Source organism: Panthera uncia, chromosome B4 (assembly GCF_023721935.1).
Source record: "Panthera uncia isolate 11264 chromosome B4, Puncia_PCG_1.0, whole genome shotgun sequence".
Classification (NCBI taxonomy): Eukaryota; Metazoa; Chordata; class Mammalia; order Carnivora; family Felidae; genus Panthera; species Panthera uncia.
Window position 1 is genome coordinate 74485452 of NC_064809.1, and position 15683 is coordinate 74501134.

The 15683-nt window shown below is 55.7% G+C and overlaps 1 protein-coding gene across 2 annotated transcripts in view; it reads right to left on the reverse strand.

Moving 5' to 3' along the window:
• Positions 1 to 4631: 4631 nt before the first annotated feature.
• NCKAP5L (NCK associated protein 5 like) overlaps positions 4632 to 15683 on the reverse strand; it is a 33190-nt gene continuing 22138 nt past the window's right edge. The window contains exons 5-12 of one of the 2 annotated variants that reach the window (XM_049625419.1): positions 14851 to 14970; positions 12085 to 12198; positions 8145 to 10765; positions 7077 to 7239; positions 6785 to 6866; positions 6119 to 6427; positions 5898 to 6040; positions 4632 to 5530 (exon numbers count right to left, since the gene is read on the reverse strand). In XM_049625419.1, the coding sequence (XP_049481376.1) occupies positions 5318 to 5530; positions 5898 to 6040; positions 6119 to 6427; positions 6785 to 6866; positions 7077 to 7239; positions 8145 to 10765; positions 12085 to 12198; positions 14851 to 14970 (3765 nt within the window). In that variant the 3' untranslated portion in view covers positions 4632 to 5317. Of the gene's footprint in view, positions 5531 to 5897; positions 6041 to 6118; positions 6428 to 6784; positions 6867 to 7076; positions 7240 to 8144; positions 10766 to 12084; positions 12199 to 14850; positions 15679 to 15683 lie in introns of those variants that run through there. The other variant, XM_049625418.1, reaches the window with a different exon arrangement.

Below are 15683 nucleotides of genomic sequence, written 5' to 3' on the forward strand. Positions count from 1 at the left end.
GCTTCACTGGTATTCCAGAACCCCACATTTTCTTGGTACTACTGTCTTTACTGCCTCTTGTGTGATCTCTCCTCATTCCCACTGACCTCTAAAGAAATGAAATATCCCAGGATTTAGGACTCAGACCTTTCCTCTTCTTACTCCCTTGTTGATCTCATCCAGTCCCCTGGCTTTAAATAACATCCATATGTTTATGACTTACTAATTTATATCTCTAGCCCAGGCTTCTTTTCTAAACTCTGGACTTGTATAACCAATTGCTTACTCCACATTTTCCATTGGATGTTGTCCAATAGACATCTCAAATTTAACATGGCCAACACTTAACTCCTGATCTTCCCTCCCTGAAGTCTGCTCTATTTACCCTCCTCCTTATCAGTTAGTGACAATTTCTTCCTACCAATTGCTCCAAAAACCTTGGAGTTACCCTTGGCCCTTCTCCTTTCTTCACATCAATTACATTAGCAGGTTTTATTATCTACACTGCCCCCACCCTGGAACAGGTCACCACCATCTATCACTGGAGTTACCCAAGAGGCCCCCTTACTGGTCTGCTTCCATACTTGCCCTCTATAGTTTATTCTTTATTACCCTCTAATGGCTCCCCATTTCACCCTGAGTAAAAGTCAAAGTCCCTAACATTGGGCTACAAGACTGTCTACATGATCCCTTACTCTGACCAGATTGGCTAAGAATAAAAAGTGTGCTAATACTGAATGATGTAGAAGATAGTCCCACTTATACATTGTTAGAGAAATGCAATGTGTTAATATCTATGAAAAATTTAAATTAAGCATATGCTATGCCCTAGCAATTCCATTTGTGAGAATTCATCACAAATGGCCAAAGACACAGATGCAATATTCACTGCAGCACTGCCTGTCATGGGAACACAAATTAACAAGGCACTTCCATACAATGGAAGACCATGTATGGTAATGGAGATTCATGGGCTTTGGAAAGATCTCCAAGGCATATTACTAAATGCTAAAAGAAGCAGATCAGTCATGATACAATAATCTCATTGTCTAATAAAAGGTCAATACAAACACACTCTATATATGAAGGTGTGTGCCCACATCTAAAATATGATTTGCAGAGTGCCTGGGTGGTTCAGTTGGTTAAGCGTCCTACTTCAGTTCAGGTCATGATTTCACGGTTTGTGAGTTCAAGCCCCACAAGGGGCTCTGTGTACTGACATTATGGAGCCTGCTTGGGATTCTCTCTCTCTCCCTCTCTCTCTGCCCCTTCCCAACTTGTACTCATGCTCTCTCTCTCTCTCTCTTTCTCTCTCAAAATTTTTAAAAAACACACAAAAATTATTTTAAAAGATTACCAATCAACCTGGGTTCTGTCTGGGGAGTGAGGTTGGGATTGGAGTATGAAAGAGATGTTTCTTCCTTGTATATAACATTCTATTCAACTTCAATTCCTTTAAAAAAAAAAAAAGAAAAAAGTGTGAACATGCATTTTTATAATTTGTATGTCTTTAATAATTATAAAAAAAGATTTAAACAATTTTTTTAATGTTTATTTATTTTTGAGAGAGAGACAGCGTGAGCAGGGGAGGGGCAGAGAGAGAGGGAGACACAGAATCTGAAGCAGGCTCCAGGCTCTGAGCTGTTAGCACAGAACCGAATGCAGGGCTTGAACTCATAAACCGTGAGGTCATGACCTGAGCCAAAGCCAAATACTCTCTATAGTTTATTCTTTATCACTCTCTGAGTGATAAACCCAGGTGCCCCTATAAAAAAGATTTTTAAAAGTTCTTCCCCACCCCAAGGTCAGAGAAATGCTCACCTATATTTACTTCAAATTCACTTGTCTTAAAAAAAATCTATATTTGATTTAACTCACACAGGATTACAGAATGGGTGTGTATATCTAGAGTTTGCTGCGGACCGTGACTGTTTCTTTTTTAAAACTTTTTTTTTTTGATGAAGAAAACAAAACACACCATTTGTAGAAAAGCTAGCAACAGAAACTCTTGGCAACCCAGAGAAAACCTGTTAACATTTTAGGACATTTCCTGTAAAAGGCAGGGTGCCCAGAGAGGTGGAACCTGAAACCTTATCAGTCTTTTGCTGATGCTCTGGTGCCATTTGGGGGGATAAGGGGGGGGGGGCTGGCAGTTTTGGCTTCCTCTGTTTGGGAAATTCAGCAGAGAGGGTCACACACAATGGTAAGACAAACATTCACCCATTGTTCATGGAGAAAATAGTGAGGTCACCTTAATCCTGCAAGCAGATGTTGCAAACCGAGATATGAAGTGTTCCCCCATAGTGAAGATCAAGTCGTCTTTTAGCCAAACCCTTTTCTTGAAGTACAAGGAGAAACTGATTCCCCAGGACTGTCTTTAACTCACTTGCATGTCCCCTTCCACAGAATTACTTGAGATGGACTATTTTGGTCTCTATGGAGGGCACACATGGTTATGTGGGCTATGAGATGGCTCACAGGGGCCTACCACTCCTTAGCAGCACCCTGGAGCGGGGTGGGCGGGGGGGGGGGGGGACTTAGAAATGAGAGCTGCTCGCCTTGGAACAGTCAGTAGGGCTGGGCTGGTTCCAAAGAACCAGGTGTGGCTGATGTTGCTTGGCCCACGCTGCCCTAGGGGCCACGGTGACACCTTGCATTTGCAAACACTGCGGAACAGAGCCTGGCTGCCCACTGACCAGACCCTGGTGACAGAAACATGGATGGACCCTTTGGTATCAGCTTGCGAGAGGTGGAGCCCAGAGTCAAACCCACCGCGCCAAACTCTTTCCCGGAAAGGAAATAGGATAAATATCCCGCAGGCAAACAATTCTGTTCTAACAAGGAAATGAGGTCATACATCAGGTTCAAACAGAGAAAGGGGCTTGAAAACCCCAGAAATAAAAAGTTAGAAGGATGTAGGACTTTTATACGCCCTCCCGGCAAGAGGCAGATTAGCAGCATGGCAATATCATACTTAAGCCCATAGAAGTAGAAGGGACAGTGGGATAGGACTTGTAAGTAGAAGGTGGAAGTAAGAAAACCCAAGATCTCTGACTTGACCCTTCTAGAAATCTTGTTAATTTCTTCGACAACATCAACCAAGGGAAACAAGAGGGAGAGAGGCCAGACTGAGGGAGGCGTAGGAAGGCTAGAGAGCTAAGGACGGAGGTGGTCTGACCCAACCTCCTAATCTTCCATAGGGAAGGAAAACCAAAACCCAGAGAAAGGATGGAACTTTCCCACAAAACCAGACTCCATGGCCAAGACTCTTAACTTCCAGTCTAGTGCTCTCAAGCCCTGTCCATTAGGACTGATCCATCGGCCAAAAAGGGAGGAGGGGATTAAAGTCCTGCCAGAAGAAAGGAAAGCTTCATCCTCAGAAGCGAACCACTCCCATCAGGCTCCATCACTTCTCAGCCTTGGAAAAACCATTGAACATCTCAGAGCCTTGGCATCTTCATCTCTGAAATGAGGCTTGGTGGGGGGAGGTGGTTAGGGACCAGGAGGCTGGTGGCATGGTAGGTGTTTATTTTAACGGAGGGAGTTCTACCACTCTCTGGAGCATTCAGGGGCTGGAGACACTGGTGGAAGGAGCTAGTATAAAGGGGGGCCCTGACATCCTCCCCACCCTAAGCTTCCTTGGGCTGGCCAGAGCACAGGAAGGAACCAGTGGTTTAACCAACTTGTGAATGGGCCCAGCTCTACTCCCTGCCAGACACCCCTGTGACCTTGGCTCTGCAAGCCTGTGGTGCAGACCATGTGTTCACCACAGGGCCCCCACCCCCAAGACGAACTGTTCAGAATCCCAGTCACAAGGCCCGGGGTGCTGATGGTGCATGCTGCCAGGTGGTCTTCAGACTGTATTTCGTGGGGAGAGGGGAAGTGTAGGCTAGGTCAGGTGGGCGCTCTAGACAAGTCACCCCACGTCTTACAAGCTAGGCAAAAAGGAGGCCTTCCAGGGCCCAACGTGGCTGGCCAATGTGATGGTCTGGCTGCCACCTGCCTCACCCTCAGGTAACGCCCAGCTCCACGTCCAACAGGAAATCTAAAGGCTAGGGGGCCACAGCTGCCCCATGGCCTTTTCATGCCATGGGGAGAGTACGGAATAACTCCCAGAAGCCTAGGCCCTTCCACGCAGCCTCATTCCCGGCCTTCCCTTCCCATATGGAGAATTTCAGAGTGAGGGGAACCTGAGGTGGAAATCTGAGGTAGAAATAGGGGCAAGAAGATTGGCGGGGGGGGGTGGGGGCGGGGGGTAAAGCCCAACATCTGAGGAGAGATAAGGTGGCAGCAGTCGGAGAACCAGCTGTGCTTCACTTCCTGGCAACAGAAGGCTATAGACACTTAACCCCATCGACACTTGGGCCCCTGAAGCTCAGTTTGTACGTCCTATCCCACCCAGTACGTACAGGAGTTTGAGTGCATGCCCACAGCCTCCCTTGCCGCAAGCTGTCCAGCCTTCTGCCCGACCCCAGGAATCCCCCTGACCCCAGGGACCACTCGAGGCCTGTGTGTGTGTGTTGGGGGGCTGCCTCACAGGAGAACCTGAGGGAAAGTCTACGTCCCTGGGGTCTTTCATCCTGCTGCCCACGCAGCCTCCACCCACCTGTCCATCCCCGAGTCCTCCCACAGAAAAAGCAGAGTCCAGGGCAGGGAGGGGCCTCCACATTTTATTAGGAATAGGGCAGAAGCAGAGGCTGGAAGCAGAGCAGCCGAGTTCTTAACGACAGATAAATTAACCGCAGCGCGGGGATGCGGGGTGGGGACCGGGCCGGCGCTTTAATATAAAAAAACAACAAAAAGACAGACGGACGGACCCCAGAGACATGGGGCGGGGGAGGGCAGCACCATCCAGACAGCAGGGAGGACCAGGGCAGACAGAGAGAGAAGGCAACTTGACCCTTCGCCCCCAAACTCCACCAGCACGGGGACTCTGGGCTGGCCCCGCGGGGCTCCAGGGCAGGGAGCAGCCAGGTTGGGCAGAGACGGCACAGCTGGCGGGCAGGAAGCCCAGCACCACAAGATGGCTCAGCCTGAAGGGGGAGCCGGGGGCTGGGACACAGCCGCCTTGCACCCCCGGTCCCTCAGAGAAGAGCCTTACTCCAGGTGAGAGAAGGGACCAAGGGTGGGGTCTCTCCCTGAGCTGAGAGCGGTCGTCCCCTCCACAGCAGCAGTGGGCAGTGGGGTGTGTCAGGGACCCCCTTCATCTTCTTTTCCATCTGCCTCCTTGGTCCCTGCAGGGAGGGGCCCCACTGGCCCCGAGGGATGGGGCGCCAGGAGAGCTGGTCCAGTCAGCGGTCTCCAACTCCAGAGAGGGACCGTAGTGCGGTGCAGCCCCTCAGCCCTGACTCCCACAGGAGGAGAGTGAGTCGTAGAGGGAGTCACTGAGAGACTCTGAGGTCTCCAGACCTGGGGGGCCCCCACTGGCCACTCTCCCTTCCTCGCCCATGTCCGACGTGCTGGGCGTGCGGCTACCTCCAAACGTCGGGCCCTGGGGTGCAGGGGCTGGACGGCTGGGCTCCAGGTTCTGCTTCCGGTCCATGGGCAGGGCCTGGGAAAGGAAAGGAAGCTCAGGAGGAAGTCCCTCCACCTCCTGGTCCAGTCCAAGGGGTGCTGGGCTCTGCCCACTGATGGGGTGCTGCAGGCGGGGCTCACCGTGGTGGGGCACATTTCAGAGGAAGCGGGCTAGAGGCACCACTGAGCGTGGTCTGCCAAGGTTCTGGGGAGGGCAATAAACCCTTTCTCCAAGAAGGGTGTGAGAAGGGGCAGGTGGGTGGGCTGCCCAGAGGGGCATCCAATGTGGCTGACCCTTCATCCGCTTCCAAGACAGCGCTGTACCTCATTGCAGGGACTGGTCTTCCCACATCATCCCTCCTGCCCTCCAGGCCTGTTCCCCTTTTCCTTTTGGCCATGCTTACCATGGGGGTCCTGGGCAGCCCCTCCAATTGTCGGGATGGGCACAGGAAAGGGTCAGTGGAGCTGCCGGCCGCCCTCGCATTGGGGAAGGTCCAGTTCTTAGCCAGCTGGACAGGAGGGGGAGGGCCTGGGTCCTCACACGGATCTGCATGGGAACAAAGGGAAGGTGGATGGTGGCGCGTAAAGCTCCAGGGATGGCCCACCCTTCTACCCAGACACTCACCGTCAGGACAGGCCTGATGGCCCCGGTGGCCCGGAGCAGCAGTGAGCAGAGCAGGGAAGGCTGGCATGCTAGGGTGCCGCCCGCTCACCAGCAGTTCCTCTATGCCTGGCACCTCACGCTCCAGCGTGTGGGCGCGGCGGGGGACTTTGGTAAGGGGCGGGGGCCGAGCTGGGGGGACTCCGGGTGGGGGATCCAGCCGTGGTGGCTTTGTCTTGGGAAGATTCTTGCTGGGGGTCCCATTGCTGCCATGGTCTGGGGGTGGAAAGGTCCCAATGCCACTGTCCAGGGTTCGAGTCAAGGAGCCACAGGCTGGGGAGGGGAGGGTAAGTCAAGGACGTGAGGCTGTGGGCTCAGCCCCTCTGCCTTCTTCTGGCGTCCTGCCCCAGCCCAGGCTCCCCACCTGGTCAGGGCCCCTCCTGGCCCGACAGGCCGTCATCCCTGCCAGCCCTCCCCCCACCTCCCCTGTGCTTGGAGAAACACGTGTGGACGGCAGGCCGGGTACCCCAAGGGCAGGGAGGGGTTTAGTTCTGCGCAGCCCCGGTGCCTATCTGGTGCTTGGCACCACGACGGCACTCCGGGCCTGGCACCTGCTACAGTGACAGGACAGGAGTAAAGTGGGCAGGGGGCGAGGAAGAGGTCCCATCCTTGGCCCCTGACCCTGCTGACCTGTGAAGTGTGAGGTGGGCACTGGCTCAGCCAGGCTGTCCTCGGAGGGCATCTCTTCCCGCCTTCCCGGCTCGCTGCTCGGCTGTGTGCGGTACAGGAGACCTCAGAACCCAGTCCTCCCACCCTCACCCACAGCCCTCCCCAAGTTCTGCCGTTGGAACCCCTGAATTGTGGGTCCTAGTGTCTGCAGTCCACCAGCATGCAGTGACCATGAGTACATCCAGCAGCTTCCAGGCCCCAGGGACGGGGAACCCTCCAGGCCCAATACCTAGCCCCTCTCCCAAGAACCTACCTTTCCAGGAGGTTTTCCGCAGCCCTGAAGAGGCCCCACCAGGCCATTTCGGGGCCCACAGGCTGGCCAGGGGTTCTTGGGGTCAGAGGACACTGGCTGGAAATCGCCATACTCTGGTTTGGGCTCCCGCCAGTTCTTGGGGGGCAGCTCCTTGCCATCCACCCTACAGGCAGCAGTGCAGACGGAGACAAAGGGAAGCTTGGGTCTACCCAGACATGCTGACCTCACTCCCTCCAATGGTGCCGGGCCTAGTGGAATACCCACTGACCCCTGCCCCTGGGATTGGGGACATATCCCTGGTGGTTGCCTCCATCAACTCCTCCTGATGCTGGGCACAGGCGGAGACCCTGGGGAAAACCTCAGAGAAACAGCAGGGGCAGGGGACACGAGACGACTTCCCCAAAGTTACACAAGGCCGAGCCTAGAGACCTCGGGACACTGTTTGCTAATAGATGGCAGACTGGTCACTTCCTGGTCCACACAGGACACATCTTGCCAGCCCCAGCTGAACTTGAGCACACTTGCTGTCCAAACTGCACCCCACCTGCACCCAACCCCTATGGACATTCTGCCTCATCTGGCCCAGACGGAGCAATCCCAAGATGGGGTGGCCCCTTCTCTGAACCATAGCTCCTGCTGCTGAGTCTGTGGCAGGTGTCAATGGGCAAGATGGGAAGGGGACCCTCCTTGTTCTATAGGATAGAAAATCCCAGAGTAAGACCTTTATCAGCCCACAGTTAGGAACTAGCAGCCCCTTTAACTACCACACGCAGGCAGCATTGGAGACAAATCTAGGGAAATGTGGACTGTGAACCCCTCTTAAATGGGCCCAGCGTGTCCCACATCAGACAGCCAGAGAGAAGGGGAGTGGGGGCACAGACCCCAGGCTTCTGATTCAAGACCCCATCTTTCCTCTGGGCCAGACCATGAACTCCCAGACACTTCGGCGGCATTTTACTTGACCTCCTACCCTTTTTGCTCTCAGGAAAAGCAGTCACAACCCCAGGTGTGCCCATGGAAAAGCGCCCCCAGCCACTGAGCACCTGCTGACTGGTCCCAGGCCCTCACCTGTTGAGCAGCTGCTGCATGAAGGTGTCTGCGCCCTGGTACATGCCAGCCAGCTGGCCCTGCACCTGCCCCAGCCCCGTACTTGGTCCTGGCGCTGGCCCTCCGGCCCGGGGCCGGGCCCTGCTGCTCAGGTAGGCCTTCTCCTCCTCCAGTGCCCGGCGTAGGTCTTCCGCCTTAGCCATCAACTTGGAGATGTTGAGACTCTCCGCCTCCAGCTTCCGGGCTTCCATCTTGACTTCCTTCCGGAGTGGGGAGCCCCCACTGGCCCCCTCCTTGCTCTTGGCGGTCTCTGTGCGGCGGTTCAGCGCTGGCAGCTTGCTCTTCTTAAGGCCAAACCAGCTGGCGATGCTGCTGGTGTTGCGGTGCTTGGCCTCAGCGCCTGGCGCCCGCTCCTGGCCCTGGAGCCGCAGCACATTCTCCTCGATGCCCTTCATTACCTTCTCCTCGATGGCGGAGTGTGGGGCCCGCCCCTCAGGGCCTTGGCTTGGGTCAGCAGGGCTGGGTGCGGGGGACGTAGGCTGGGCGGTAGTGCTGCCACACTCTGCCCAAGGTGGGCCCTTGCTCTTGTCAGGCTTGGGGGGCTCCTTGGTAGTTGGTGGGGCCAGAGGTCGGGGTACCACCTTGGTGGGTGACTTGGAAGGCAGCTTTGTAGGGCTGCCATGGGGGCTCTTATTGGGCTTGCCAAGGCTGGGGGCTGAGGTTGGCACTTTGGCAGGGGCACGGGGTACCTGGGGGCACAGGGCCCCTGCCAGCCGGCTCTTGGCCAACTCCACTTTGGTGAGGCAGCTCCTTGGTGAGACAGGCTCCAGGTCCACCCGGGCCCCCATGGAGTGGGAGGAGTAGACTCGGGCCCCGGGGTCCCCCAGGAGCCCAGGTTCTTGCTGCTTCAGGCTGTTTGTGCCTAAGGCCACTGCCCCCCGCAAGGCCCCCTTGGCGTCTGGCCCCTCGGGAGGCCTGGGGGCGGGGGGTGCCATGTCTCCAGCGCTCTCCCCTGACCTCCCTGCTCCCCGGGACTTCTCAGTGCCAGGCCTGGCTGGCACCCCGTTTTTCTCTGGCCCCTCAGGGCCAGTCTTCAGTTTCCCTAGGGCTGCCAGTCTGTCCCGCAGAGGTGTGTAGCCAGGATCCCCAGGTCGCCGCCCTGCCCCCTGGCTGGGCTTCTTGGATGAGCTGCCTGGGGTCCTGCGGCCAGGATGGGGAGACTCTGAGCCTGATTTGTCCAAACTCTTCTCCTGGGCACTCCCATAGGAGCAGGATTCTGGGAGGCAAGGGCTAGGAGGAGCTCCAGGACTTCTGAGGACCTCAGGGGCCCGTGGCACCTCTAGAGTTAATTGTGGGTAGGTGGGTACCTGCAGTGGGGAAGGAGGTGGCTCTGGGGAAGGCCCCCTAAAGGTGCTCCGGGAAAGGTCCAGGATGTTCTCATAGCAGGGAGATACCACAGGTCCTGGGGACAGCGTGGTGGACAAGGCCGGCTGGGGAGGTCTCAACTGTGCAGAGTCCAGGGCCACGGAGCAGGGTGAAGGACTGGTAGGCAGGGCCTGTGCCCCCTCTGGGGACAGCTCTCCTCCACCCAGACCCCTGCGGGCCAGCAATGGGGAGGGGCTGCCGTCTGAGCCGCTGTTTCGACAGGGAATTCGGGAGTTCCGGGGAAGCTGGGGGCTGAGCTGGGGGCCTCCTGGGCTGGGCACCTTCTCCGAGGCTGGAGGCAACTTTAGAAACTTGAGACCTCTGGCTGGAGAGGGCAGAAGGGGTCCCTGGGCTTCCCCAGGAGAAGGGGGACCAATTTGGAGCTTGCTTTTCACCTGAGATGAGGAGTAGGGGTGGCCAGGCCGAGAGCCCAGGGGGGCATCACCTGCACCCATGAACATGCTGAGGAAGGGGAGGGGCCCCTGGCCCTCTGAGGTAGCACCAAAGCCCGGCCTGTGGGCCTCTGGGGTACCCCCACCCCAAGCTGACTTGGGGAGGCCTTTGGACTTGGACAGCTGTGGGGGCCCCTGGTCTGGGGAAGATGGCTGCCCAGGACCTGGTTGGTCCCCACTGAGTGGGCCTGCAGCCCCGGCCAAGAAGGCCTGTAGGTAAGACTCTGTGTCCTCAAGGAGCTGGCCCAAGTTCAGCTGTTTGCGGGCCAGGGCCCCAAGCAGGGTGTCAGGGCTGGGTGCCTCGTTGGGGTCACCTGCCTCATCAGAGGAGGAAGAGGAACTGCTGCCTGGGGCACAGGGAGGCCCAGAGCCAGTGCCTTGGGCCTGGGAGGAGACTCTACTAGGGCCCCAGGGCCGCCCAGCACCCTCTTCCTCCCCTGGGCCCCCCAAGAGGCGCTCCCAGTGTAGCAGGCCTCCCAGGCTACCAGGGCCTAGTAGCAAGTAGGGGGCCCAGGATGAGGGTTCAGGCTGGGGTGGGCCACACAGCTCGCCGTTGATGGGCTCTGGGGAGCCAGGACCCTGGCTTGGAGGCCGCCAGGGAGTGGCAGGTGAGCAAAGAAGCAAGGGGTCCGTCTCTTCCAGGGCTCTCAGCACCTCCAGGATCTGGGCTTTCTTTCGAAGGAAAGGGGACAGGGCATCCAGCGCTGGGGGCGGGGCGGCTGGGGGTCCTGGGCCTCCTGGCCGCAGCTGCTGCTCCCAACACACCTTCGGGGAGAAACGGCATGATGAGGAGGCCATGTGCAGGCCCAGGACCTGAGCTGGGAGTAACTGACTATGTCAGGGACAGAGCCGGCCTGGTTTTGTCTGAGTCGCAAAAGGAATTACTAGCTTCTCCGATGGGACAGCTCGGCTTCCTCCAGAGTCACTGAGCCCCGGTTACCCCAACTCTTCTTCCTGGTGTCCTTGGGGTTGGGTGGGTACCCCACCTCCCTTCCTGGTGATCCCAGCACCCCCCTCCTCCACCACTTCCCACCGCTGTTGGGGTCAGCAGGGTTGACACCCCTACCCCTACAACCCTGATTATCTAGGTTTGCCCCAGGGGAGGGAGGCCTGTTTTGCAGGCTCCAGAAAGAACACAGAAACTATAGAAGGGGATGTGTTGGGGCCGAGTCCTCAGTCAGTAACTGCAGGCAAGCCCAGGCCTTCTCAGGTCAGACAGCTGACCTGATCCCTGTGGAGAAGGCAACTGGGATAACTCTACTGCAAGCCCTTCCCTGTTTCTGCCCGGCTCCTTCTTGGACCCAGTCCACCTGGTGTCATGGTTAACTAGATAAGGCTCTGGAGCCAGACTGTGTCGGTTCAGGTCCCAGGTCTGCTGCTTCACTAGTCATATGAACTTCAGCAAGTTTCTTAACCTCTAAGCTTCACTGCATCACCTATAAAAGGGGATGGTCCCTATGATTAACCTTATAAAATAAATGAGACCAGGGATGCAAAAGAATAAGTCCATAATAGTTCTAGACTTGAATAAATAAGTATGTATACAATTATAAATGTATGCCAAGGGGCACCTAGGTGACTCAGCTGGTTAAGCATCTGACTTCAGCTCAGGTTATGACCTTGTGGTTCACAAGTTCGAGCCCTGCATCAGGCTCTGTGCTGACGGCTCAGAGCCCGGAACCTGCTTCAGATTCTGTGTCTCCCTCACTCTCTGCCCCTCCCCCACTCACGTTCTGTTTCTATCTCAAAAACGAATAAACATTAAAAAAATTATAAACGTATGCCAAAAGTTATTAAAAAAAAAAAGATAAATGACATCCAGGTGTTCAGCACAGTGCCTGGCATAGGGTAAAAGCTCAGGAAATGTTAACTACAAGTCTTACTAACACCTAACTAACTTTGCTTGCAAGGCTAGCGACTGGCAGTGGGATTTTGTTCTTAGTATAAGGCTGACTGCTGAGGGCTCCTATCTGTGCCCCAGGAAGCAGCCCTTCCCCTGGAACTCCTTAGGAAACAGCAATGGAGTACCCACTGAAGAGTCTGCAGCCAGCGAAGCCCTCGACCACTGTGCCCAGATCTCCTACCTCTCTCTGTCCAGTACAGTGCCCCAGAGGCAGCGAGGTGGTCGGTCCCTCGACAGAGCTCAAGGAGGGAGAGGCTGGTGGCTCTGATGGAGGCTGGAGTGGGGTAAGTGGGATCTGCAGGGAGAGGCAGAGTTAGCATAGGGCCTTGTCTGTCCCAGGTCCTTACCCCCTCACAAAGTTAGGACTTCCCATCCAGGGTAGGAGAACATTCTTCCAAGTTTGCTCCTTCAGGGATGTCTCTTAACCTACAGTGTGGCTTTCACCACTGTCCCTATCACCTGGTCAGAGGAGCCTTGGGAGAAGATGCACAGATAGAATGAAGAAGTGTGAGGCCTGGTGGCAGGGAGACGGAACTACTCTGGGGCTGTCGAGAAACCACAGGCAGTGGCAATGGCAATGGCAGGCCTAACCTCTGTGCCCATGGCGGCCCCAGGACCACTCTGCTTTTCTGCAGGACCTCCTCCTTGATTACAGAGAGGGCCAGCCTCGAAGCCCCTTTCCTGTTCTGACTGCCTGTGACCCTAGCATCACAGGGATGGCTGAGACTAATGGAAAAGCATTTGTCACTGGGTCCTAGAAAAGAGATGGCAGGAGTTATCATCTCTGTCCCCACCGACTGGTCTCTGAGGAGGACAAAGGTACTACTTAAACACAGGTTACTTCTCTCTCAGTCCCTGAAAATGTCATTTCCATCCCCTAGGCATCTCCACTAGACATGAGGCAGCTTAAAACTCCCGCTTCTGTGGCGTCTCTGCTTCCCCTCTGGCCGGCGGGCTCCAGCCCAGATCCTTACTGCTGTGGCCTGGATGCTGCTAAGCATTTGTCTCCCTGACCCGGTTTGGTGCCTTTACAAATCTCTGACACACGAGGCAGCCTACAGTATTTTCTTCTTTTCATCCAAAGCATCTTTGTGCTCAAAGCCTCCGATTCCTGCTCACTGCCTAAGAAGACGAGTCTGGACTCCTCTGCTGGCATCCTGGGCCCGGCCTGCAGGACCTTCCCCGATGCCACCTCTGGTTCTCACTCACTGCTCCTTTGTAGAGCCTTTGTTCCGGCCCAGCTGAACAGCTGCTGCTGCCTAGGCTTCCCTGTGCTTCCTTCCACAGGGTATCCCTTCTCTCAACCCCAACTGTACTTTTTTTTAAATCTCCTGTCCAGCAAGGCCCGGGTCCCATGTTACCTCCTTGAGGTCCCTTCTCTGCTGGCCTCTTTCCCCTCTGGGCTCCTGGACAGTACTGTCACACTCTGCTCTGTACTAAGGCTGTCTGTAAGCAGTCCCAGCCTTCAGGGTTTATGTGCTCTGCACAGGCCACACCCCTGTCCAGTTCCATACATGTGTCGGCAAAGGAGCTGCTCACAGCAAGAGCTTAATTAACATCTGCTCAGTGGAGCTTTCATGCTAGCAAAGCACAACTTGAGAGTGACACTGATAATGAAAAAGAGCTGCTGATTATTGACTACCACTATGGGCCAAACGCTATATATTATCTTATTTCACCCTTACGACGACGTGCAGTGTGGGTATCTCGAACCTCATTTATAAGACAAAAACTGGGGTTCAGAAAGTTAAGTAATTTGCCCAGGGTCACATAACTAAGAATTAGCTAAGTCAGGGACCCAATCCAAGTGTTTCTGAGGCCAAGGTTCATGCTCTTTCCATTATGTCATGTTACCGCTGGGGGAGATAGATCTATTGCCCCAAACCCCAAGAGGTCCCAGATTTCATTTAAGGAATCAGTGACTTAAGGATGACCTACACCTCTGTTATCACTGGTCACCGAGAAAGCTGTGGACAGGGTGAGCTTGGCCAGTGTGGTTTGGGTTCTGGGATCCCAGGGTGGACTCTGGAGCAGGGACAGAGGCTCCTAAAAGACCATGGTGATGAAAAGCCTCTGCCAGGGTCCAGGCTTCTCAGGGAGCCGTGGGGCATCGTGCTCAGGGTGTGGGGGGCAAGGGCTGCCCGGTGTGCATCAGACAGATACACACAGAAGGTGCTTCTCTCCTTGTCAAGGTTGGGGGTGGGCTAGAGGTGTGCTGGCGCCCCTCACACCTGATGCTCACCTCGGGTCCCTGGAGCTGCTCCTGATCCTCCCAGTCCCATGTCTCACCCCGGCCTTGGGGCTACTGACAGACCGACCCCGAGGGACATCTTAACTGAGTTCAGGATTCACCCCTAGTAGCCTTCTGCTTTTCCCGGGTAAGCCAGGTGCCAGGGCTAGAATCAGGGACTAGCAGTTGAGGACATGCCTGTGTGTCAGCGGGCGAGCACTCACAACCAGGCATGCGCACAGAATGACCCGGCTGAAGTGCCTTTCCTGACCTCTCTGTGACACTAAGCACGGGGTGCCTTACACCCAGCCCCACCCCTGCCCCTGGCCAAGAAGCAGCAAAGCAGTGGCCAAAGGGGCCCCCGGGGAGCTTGAAATCATTGCATTTTCAGCCTCCACCCATCTCCCCACATAGGGCAGGAACAAGCAAGAACCTTGTCTGTCAATAAGAAGGGATGCCATCCAATTGGGCGAGGAGCACCCGGGAGGCTGGGGAAAGCCAAGCATGAAGGTCTCAGAGAGTCTCCCCATGTCCCCATCTAAGGCTCAGATCTATCAGGCCAGATGGGCCTTTCCCAGATGGCTACAGCCCCCAGAATGGAGGGGAATGGCTGTGGCCTGCTTCTTCAGGTGCTGGGAGAAAAGAAGGTGATGATGGTAGGGCTGGGAGAGGCAGGAGCTGAGGTAGGAGGAGGGAAGGAGAATTGCTTGTGCCCACCTGGGGAAGGGAGCCTGTCGTCAGCTGGAGTTTCTGCTGGAACAGGGCGCTGAGCATCTGGTTCTGCCGTTCCAGGTCAAACACCCTCTTCTTCAGCTTGATGCACTCCTCCCGCAGGTCCTGCCACCGCCCAAGGAGGCCAGGGGAGGGTGGCGGGGAGAGGGCGAGTGGTATGAGCTCAGTCTCCTTCATCAGAGTGGCAGCACTCCTGCTGGGCATGCCCTGCCCCCACGGCCCCCTTCTATGGAGATCTGAGCCTGCCTATGTGTATAGCTGTCACATTGTCTGGGGATGGTAAACTCCCTAAAGTTTATCACCCTTGGTGGGAGGTAAATCCTATTCCCTTTGGCATCCTTCCCATCCCTGGAGCCAACCCCCTGCCTCTTAGAAACCACACATCAAAGAAAGGCCCATATAAGGCAGAGGAAGACCTGGGGGTCAGAGTGGCTCATAAGTCAAGAAGTTCCCACAGTACTTGAGTAAATATTTAGGTGACACCTTGTGCTCACAATATTAACACTGCTGTCAGGGCCATCACAATCTGGAGAAAACAGCTCGGGCCAGGATAAGGGAAAGAGTCAAAGCCCAAATCAAAGTTACCATAGCTCAGAGACCTGGCCTTACCTAGCCCTCCTCTGCCTCCAGGTAGAACAGTATGGACCTGTCTGAGGTGGGGAGAGGGGGCTTTGTTGGAGGGTCAATAGGCCATTTCCACCAAGCTCCCTCCTCTAGCCCCTATCTGAGTAGGCTCAGGGGTCCCCAGGAAGGACTTCCCCTGCTGGACCCAGGGTCTCTCCCCAGGGCGTCTGGGCTTAGGGGTAAGAATGTCTCCC